This window comes from Equus caballus, chromosome 10 (assembly GCF_041296265.1).
Source record: "Equus caballus isolate H_3958 breed thoroughbred chromosome 10, TB-T2T, whole genome shotgun sequence".
Classification (NCBI taxonomy): Eukaryota; Metazoa; Chordata; class Mammalia; order Perissodactyla; family Equidae; genus Equus; species Equus caballus.
In genome coordinates this window covers 49,586,073-49,595,203 of record NC_091693.1, presented here as the reverse complement: position 1 = coordinate 49,595,203, position 9,131 = coordinate 49,586,073, and the positions used below count along the sequence as shown (strand labels likewise).

At 43.9% G+C, this 9,131-nt stretch overlaps 1 protein-coding gene across 2 annotated transcripts in view; it reads left to right on the top strand.

Moving 5' to 3' along the window:
* Positions 1-1,388: 1,388 nt before the first annotated feature.
* MDN1 (midasin AAA ATPase 1) overlaps positions 1,389-9,131 on the top strand; it is a 160,309-nt gene continuing 152,566 nt past the window's right edge. For both annotated transcript variants that reach the window (XM_023650797.2, XM_023650796.2), the window contains exon 1: positions 1,389-1,694. In XM_023650797.2, the coding sequence (XP_023506565.2) occupies positions 1,593-1,694 (102 nt within the window). In that variant the 5' untranslated portion in view covers positions 1,389-1,592. The remainder of the gene's footprint in view (positions 1,695-9,131) is intronic.

Sequence of the window (9,131 nt, the reverse complement as noted above, 5' to 3'; positions counted from 1 at the left end):
TTACCTTTTATTATGGAAAATTTTCAAACATACACAAAAGTCGAAAGAAGAGTACAACTAACTCCCCTTTCCCAGCATTCAGTTTCAATAATTATCAATATACTGCCAATCTTGTTTGATCACACACCCTATGCCTTGCTGATTACTATTATTGTTAGTTATAGAGCTTTCTTGAGGTATAATTCACATAAAATTTATCTGTTGAAAGTGTGCAATTCAATTATTTTCATAAATTTAAAGAGTTGTGCCACCATCACCACAAACTAGTGTTAGAATGTTTCCGTCACCCAAAAATGTTGCCTCATGGTTGTTTGCAGTCAATCGTCTCTTCTACTCCCAAACCCGGGTATCCACTGATCTACCTATCTATTTAGTTACTCAAGAGCTGTTAATTTTCTGCTGCTACCCAGCTGAAAGTCTTGGGATTTCTCTTAACAGTTATTCTGAGTATTCTTTTTACATTTTTCTTTGTGTTGAATATCTCATTTCTCAGATCCCATGTCTTCCTTTTCCTGGGTTTATACCCTCATAAAGATGGGCACCTCTTTCAACAGATTCCTTAGAAAGGGTGTTTGGGAAGGAAAAATAATATTCTCTCTACCTTTCTAAGTTCTTGGCTGAGATCTCTGTAATAAAAGACTGATTAACAAGAGAAAAACACACAAGTTTATTAACATGTATCCTTCATATACACATGGGAGATAACCTGGGAAAAAATGAGTAACTTCCCAAGTGTGGGTCACTTTTCATCCATTGTGCTATGCCCTCAGGGAACCCTCTCAATCTTCTTGGAAATTAAAAAAATATTATTTGGAAATGTTTTCTGCTCCATTTTCACAGTTTACTCGTTCTGGAAGTTCTGCACTTGAGTTAGAGTTTCTCTAGAAACAAACACTCAAACTCTAGGAAAAAATTCAAATTCAAATACAGTTTAAAAAGATTGAATTATAGTAACATTGCCTGTTAGAGATCTGCCCACGTCAGTACAGAAACTTATTTTGGAACACTTATTTCCAATACTTATGTTAAGAAGGTTGCAAGGGGTGTGCTAGTCACACTCGTATGCGAATTTCCATAGGCTAGGAGAATTGCTGGGTCTGAGGAGGCGAATCTACTTTTTTTAGATATACGATCTTTTTGCGTGTTGCGGAGGAGGGAGGCATGATGGGCTGAAGATCACACGCCCCTTGGGGCTCCCTCGCTTCTCCAGCCTAGTGGAATCCTCTGTCTCTCTGTCCCGCCATGCGTCGTCTCCGGGACCTTCCATCACGGCACGCCTTGGACCCGGAACGCAATAGCTATCTCTGCCTCGCTTCCCCTCCCGGAATTGGAGCGGTAGAGACACTCGGCGTTTCCGCTGCCGAGGGGGTGGGGCTGCGGCCGTCCTGCCGTCGCCGTCGCGGGCTGATGACGCATTGCGCCGCGTGCTCCCCCACGTGTGTCGCAGCTTCCCCGGTGTCTGTGGAGCAGCGGCGGCCAGTTTTCCTGGGGGCGTAGTTGGTGGCAGGTCCGGCGTGGGGTCCTCAGCGGCTCGGCGGCTCTGGTTGAGGCAGGGAGCGCTGGTGGGCGCCCCGGGCGGAGGACCCGCGGTCATGGAGCATCTCTTGCTGGAGGTGGCGGCTGCGCCGCTGCGGTTAATCGCTGCGAAGAACGAGAAGAGCCGCAGCGAGCTAGGCAGGTTCTTGGCCAAGCAGGTAAGACGAGGAGGGAGAGAGAGAGCGCCCGGCCCGCCTCCGCACGCACGCTGCGGCTCTGTGCGGAGACGCGCTGCTTTAAGGTGGGAGAAAAGCGGCGACTTGTCACTCTCGCCCCCTCCTCAGGGCTGGCCACTGGCGGAGGCGTCCGCGCGTGTTTGAGGAGATTGGAAGGAGCCTTTTGTTTTTACCTGGGGGTCGCTTCCCTCTTCCTCTCCACCAACTTACCTCCACGCAGCGCTCTGGACTGCGTGTGGCAGACGCGGCCTTCGGAAAGAAATGTAGTTTGTTTTACTGTAATTGAGGTTGCATGTCGGCCCTTTTGACATGTGTATTACCCAAGTGTGCCGAGTCCGGCCACCCCTGATAGTTTGGGTGAATGTTTTCTTTTCTGTCCTGTCCCTTCTTTTTCGGCCCATTGACGAGTACTGATTGCGTTTTTGCTGTGAGTAAGGCACAGGGTGGCACTGTGAGGAGACAGATCCGCTACGGTCTCTGCCTCCAGGGAATTTAGCGTCTATTTTTGGAGACAGTTCATAAACACAGGAAAAACCTGAAGAGCAGGGCAAGACAGCTAGTGCTAACTGTATGATATTAACCATAGGAATTATGAGATGAATTAGAGTTTTCTGGGAGATGGGTCTTTGGCCTTTTAAGAGTCTTCTCTCGTTGACTTCCTATTCCCCATCTGAGTTGAGGACCCTTATCAGGCACTTTTCACTTTGCATTTTAATTTCCTACTTTATGCTTCCCCACTCCCAATATCTATGAGCTTCTTTCTTTTTTTTTTAAAGATTTTTTTTTTTATTTTTTCCTTTTTCTCCCCAAAGCCCCCCAGTACATAGTTGTATATTCGTTGTGGGTCCTTCTAGTTGTGGCATGTGGGACGCTGCCTCAGCGTGGTTTGATGAGCAGTGCCATGTCTGCACCCAGGATTCGAACCAATGAAACACTGGGCCGCCTACAGCAGAGCGCTGGAACTTAACCACTCGGCCACGGGGCCAGCCCCTCTATGAGCTTCTTGAGAGTAGAAATTTTTTTTCCCCCTAACTCCAATATCTAGAACTTATTCAGTCACGAATGGATTGTCTACATATATATCCCATTGCTTAGGAAGCAGCGGCAGTATTTTGGGTCTGGAGCAGCAGGGCACTAACATAAGAGGCAGTTCTTTTTGGTAATAACAAATTGAACGTGTGAAGCAAAGCACAGGGAGAAGTCGAAGACATCCCCTGGGGCTTCTGGCCTGTGAGCCTCCGGTAAAGGGAGTCACTAACACAAACGGGGAGGTCTAGAAAGAAAACTGATTTTTGGTGGGCTGGACTAAGGAAAGAGATAATCAGTTTATATGAGCTGAGCTTGTAGTGACAGCCTCCTGAATTATGTATTGTTACTAGAGATATTTTTCTATAAGTGAGCTTTAGAATTTAGAACAGGGTTCTGAATCTAGGGATCATGAACCCGCAACAAGGGATTTATGATTCCCCACCACTGTAATTGGATGCAAAATTGGTGTTTATGTTTTGGGAGTAGGGTGGGGAAATGGTTCGTAGTCCTTATTAGATAAGATTTTAGGAATGTGACACTAAAGTGTGAGAACCCCTCATGGATTCTCAGACTGTCTAGGAATGCTGCTGGACTCAAAAGCTATTAAAAAGTTCAGTTGAATTAAGGAGATTAGGATGCCTTTGCTTCTCTCTTGCCTTCGCCTCCCATTGTCTGTCCAATTCTATCCAGTGTCAGAGATGTCTTTCAGGTTTGTTTCTTTCCATTTTCAGTAATAATTTCAAACTTTTTGCTCAGAGAAGAGTTGATTGTGTTGTCTGTCTATTTTTCTCCTTTATTTGGAAACAACATTATTTTTATTCGACACCAAAGACTTATAAAACGTTGATTCTCATTGGAGCTTGGGATCTGAAATAAGAATTTTTTAGAATTGTCTTTCCTTCTGTGTTCTTTATCTCTGGTGGCACCACCCTCTCTCTAGTCAGTCATTTAGAGAGAACTGAGTGTCCTCAACTCTTCACTCCTTTTCCTTCACATATAGCCAAGTCCTCCTGATTTTACTTCCTTAGTATTGAATCTCTTCCTTCCTCTTCATCTCTACTACCACTGCCATCCTACATTTCTGTCTCCCAATTCCAGTGCACGGATTTTCCAGCACCACCAAGCAATTCTCGGACACCAGGTGGGTGTTCTACAGTTTAACTCAATTCTGCCCCTATCTCCCTGCACATAGCGTCAGATCCCACTGGTTAAGGGCTCAGTTCTGCAATATTGCCCTATCCCACAACTTCAGACACCAATCACAAATCCAGGTTGTTACTTGTGTTTCTGACCAAATGGCTGTAGATGGAGGTTCAAACAAGCCCCTCCATGGGTTCGATAATTTGCTAGAGTCACTCACAGAACCCAGAGAAACATTTTACTTATTAGATCACTGGTTTATTATTCAGGAACTGCCAGATGGAAGAGAAACATAGGGCAAGGTATGTGGGAAGAGGTGCAGTGCTTCCATGCCCTCTCCAGGGACCCTACTGTCACCACCCTGGAAGCTCTCAGAACCATGTCCTTTGGGTTTTTATGGAGGCTTCGTTACATAGGCATGATTGATTAAATCTTGGGCCATTGGTGATTGAACTCAATCTCCAGCCTCTCTCCCCTCCCCAGAGGTCAGGGAGTTAGGACTGAAAGTTCCAACTCTCTAATCAGATGGTTGGTTCTCCTGGCAACCAGCCCCCATCCTTTGGTGCTTTCCAAAATTCACTTCATTAACATAACAGAAGGCACCTTTATCACTTGCATCACAGGAAATTCCAAGGGTTTTAGGAACTCTGCTACAAATGGGGTTGAAGACCAAATATGTGTTATTATAAGCCATAATATCACACATCTTTACCTCCTTGATGACTCTATTTTCAGGAAGAGCAGAGTGCTTAAGAGCATGCTTGGGTACTGGAACTGAAGTATGGCTGAAGATCAGATCCATTCTCTTTTACTTAATTGCTTTTGGGGCCTTGGACAAGTTACTTAACTCCCCCTAAGTCTCACTTTCTTGATATATTGCCTATGGTAGCTGCTAAATAGTTACAGGGAGTAGTTAAAAGCAGGGACTCTGGAGCCAGACTCTGTGACATGGATTCCCAGTTCTGCTGCTGGCCTTGTGACTTTAACTCTTTTTTTACTTTTCAGTTTCCTTATCTGTAAAATGGGGATAATGTTACCTACTTTATGGGTTGCTGTGAGGATTAGATGCCTAGAATATAGTAAGTGCTGTATACAAGAGTCGTTGCTATTGTTATTGCTGTAAATAAGATTGTTGTGAGACCTAGAAAATGCATATGAGGAGCTTACCACAGTGCCTGGCACATAGTAAATATAAATAATCAATGTGAGCTGTGTCAATCTACAGAAGTAGAAACCAGTTCAAGAGGCAAAACATGTATTTGGGATCAAAGAATTGCAGTTTGGGGAGCTCAGATTCGGATAGAAACCCAATAGTGTCCTTATTGTGGCAGAGAGGTCAAAGGCTTTTATGGGGAAAAGGGCGGAGGATGAGGTAAGTTGTGTTAAAAAAGAGTTCCTTGGTACTAGAGGAGGTAAGGCTAGGTTTGTACTTCATAGATTGAATTGAGATTCAGTCATTAGGCAAGAGGCTAGACTTGTACTTCATTGATTGGTTAGCGATTCAGTCATGAGTAAAGCCCAGTTTCTTTAGTCCTTGCAAACAGCATATTCTTGTGCTTACTGACTTCTTGGAGTGTTGGTTTGGTCCAGTTTGGAAGATAAAGAAAACAAGACATGCAAGGCAGTTCTTCTGAAATAGCTGTTCCAGCTCTGTTTTAATGTGGCTCCACTCATGTCATCTTTCATTGTCCCCTTTTGATCAAGATCTTTCTCTGAAAGCATCACTGATCAGACACTGGAAAGCCTTGCCGAGCAGCTGTCAAAGCATTGTCAGTCCCTCGTCACCAGGAAGTCTCATTCTTGGTATGTCATGTCCCATGTAGGAGGGAAAGCAGTTTCCTTTGGAGCTTTTAGGCTGCATTTGAGGAACAAGAGTGCCAGAGCAGAGGAAGGCTCTGTTGTCAAGTTCTTTTAAGGGTAAACATCTTCTGCAGTTCCTTGAAGTTTCTCACGTGAAGTTTCATAAACCGTAGTAATCATTTCAGTGTGCTGAGTGACCATTATCTGAGTGGTGTTTTTGTAACATTGAGCTATGCAGAGGAGACAAAGTTTTACAGCAACAAGAATTCCTGTAATAACAAGCAAAATGCTAAGTTCAAAATGGAGAATAGGGGCCGGCCTGGTGGCGCAGGGGTTAAGTTCACACATTCCGCTTCTGCGGCCTGGGGTTTGCTGGTTTGGATCCTGGGTGTGGACATGGCACTGCTTGGCAAGCCATGCTGTGGTAGGCATCCTACATAAAATAGAGGAAGATGGGCACGGATGTTAGCGCAGGGCCAGTCTTCTTCAGCAAAAAGGGGAGGATTGGCGGCAGATGTTACCTCAGGGCTAATCTTCCTCAAAAAAAAAAAAATTGAAAATGGAGCTTAGAGCTGAACTAGGAGGCAGTGCCTGAGGGCACCCAGCTAAAGAGATCAAAGAACCACAGGATGTTACTGCATTTAACCGTTCAGCTTGTGCCTGATTTCTGTCTTGTTCTATGTTGCTAGAGGTGTTTACCCAAGTAAAACAAGAGATATTTACAGCAGTTATAAATGTTACCTCTTAAATCTCTGGAAGTTCAATTGGTTAGGTGAGAAGTTCTAGACAGCACAAGGAATTAGGGGAGGAATAGCAGAGAGATTGATAATTAAATGTACCAAAGGATTCTCTAGATTTCTGTACAAGATGAGGCTTGTGATGACAAACCCAATAGTCAGAAAGTTTTCTCCCTTTTGTAATAGATTGGGAGATGCAGATCAGAGTATTCTTTTTGCAAGAAAGAGGAAGAAGATAAGGTAGAATTTTGTCATTTCTTACCCAGTTCAGTTTTTTTTTTTTAAAGATTGACCCTGAGCTAACATCTGTCGCCAATCTTTTTTTTCTTCTTCTTGCCAAAGCTCCCCAGTACATAGTTGTATATTCTAGCTGTAGGTGCCTCTGATTGTGCTATGTGAGACGATGCCTCAGCCTGGCTTGATGAGCAGTGCTAGGTCTGCGCCTAGGATCCAAATTGATGAAACCCTGGGCTTCTGGAGTGGAGCGTGGGAACTTAACCACTTGGCCACAGGGCCAGGCCCCCCAAGTTCAGTTTTATAATGTGAAAGTTTATCAGAAACCTGTATTCTAAAGTAAGTGTCAGAATCCTTTCTGTGAATCTCTCTGAAGATGAGACATTTTTACAAAAGCATCAGAGTAAAAGAATTACTGTCTGTGGACAAGAAAAGACTTAACGTTATAATGCAATTGGCAAAGAAACTTGGTTATCTTTATGACATGCATTTTAAGATAGTGATTATAATTATGACTGACTGATAGTTATACCAAGACATATCAGAATTCTAGGAATGTTATATAATTTTTAGAACACTTATGTGTGTTTTTTTTGAGGAAGATTAGCCCTGAGCTAACTGCTGCCAGTCGTCCTCTTTTTGCTGAGGAAGACTGGCCCTGAGCTAACATCGTGCTTATCTTCCTCTACTTTATATGTGGGATGCCTATCACAGCATGGCGTGCCAGACAATGCCATGTCCACACCCGGGATCAGAACTGGCGAACCCCAGGCCACCAAAGCAGAACGTGCACACTCAACTGCTGCACCACTAGGCCGGTCCCAGAACACTTATGTTAATAACATTCACCCACGCAATATAACGTAAGAAGGTTTATCATCCTTTATTTGACAATGCTTCCCGTGTGATTTAATATTCCAAATAAGCCTACTTAGTTTAATATCTCCCTTTCTATAGGAAAAGAAAACAAATTCTTTTGAGATAAGGTGTTGGCAGGGACCCCCTGGAAAACCTCAGAGTTATTTCCGGGTCAGCAAGACTTCATTTAGAATTTGATTTTGGGAAGTTTGTCAAAAATAGCAAAGTGTTTTACTTACTTACTTACTTATTTATTTATTTTTTGAGGAAGATTAGCCCTGAGCTATCTGCTGCCAATCCTCCTCTTTTTGCTGAGGAAGACTGGCCCTGAGCTAACATCTGTGCCCATCTTCCTCTACCTTTTTTTATATATGGGACACCTACCACAGCATGGCTTTTGCTAAGCAGTGCCATGTCCGCACCCAGGATCTGAACTGGCAAACCCCAGGCTGCCAAGAAGTGGAACGTGTGAACGTAACTGCTGCGCTACCAGGCCAGTCCCATTAAATGATCTTATCTAATTCGAACGTTCCTTCTAATGGCCAATGTAATTTCCCTGAGGCTGGCAGCAGTTTGGTAAGACCCTAGCTGCAAAAGAGTTTCAACCCACGTTTCTATCCAGCCATATCTTGGGCCCCCCACCCTGATGGTCACCAAGCCAAGCTCTCAGGACTTGAAACAAGCGTAATAAGATTGCTGTTATTTGTAAACATTTATAGCTTCTGAGACCGTAGTTTTTAAGTAGGTGTGCTGGTAGGTGGCTTGCTTGATTTTTTAGAAATTAACTATTGCATTCAAATTGTCTGGTACAAGGTTCTCAAAACTAGTGCACAAAAACGTTTGGGAAACTCAAAGGAGCCCCAAAATGGCCACTGTAATTTTAAATCATTTTTGGTATTTTTGGTCCATCTGGACAAAAATTTATAAGAGGAAGGATTGTAGTTCTTAAACATGAAACTAGCTGGAATTCTCCGGGGAGGAACTTCTCAGGAACTTTTAGAAGACAAAATTCCCATGTTAAAGCATGGGCAGACAAAGAGACACCAGTTGCAAGCCTTAGGTTGTTACCTGTGCTTCTGAGCCACTGGCTACAGCTGTTTGGACAAACAACACAAAAGACAGAAATTGAGCACTGACCAGACAGTGAATAAACCCTCAGACAGCAGTAGTCGTTGCTGGCTTAGACAGAGAAACCCTTCCAGAAAGCAATAGCTGTGAGCCACACAGTGAGGTGGCTCAAACAAGGAAACTCTTCCAAACAGCAAAAGCTTTGAGAAGACCTGGAGAAAATGTTTCCTGGTTCCAGATTGAGCTTTTGCCCCCAGAATCCCGAAGAGAAGCAATGACCTCGCCAAAAGGAATGGAAGTCAGAACCTTGGCAGGCTCATGATTGGAGGAGCTGGTGGTCCGTGGAAGCAGTGAGCACACAACGGGCCTTGTGTTGGTACTGAGTATGTTTTCAGGAGATGCTGATCCGAGAAAGTGAGAAGGTGAGATTGTTTCAGGTCCTACTTTCTGATGCCGTATATCAGCCTACAAAAACAAACCAGTTTAAGAGACAAAACTATTTGAGATCAAAGAATTGCAGTTTGGGGTGCACAGATTCAGGTAGAAAGCCAAA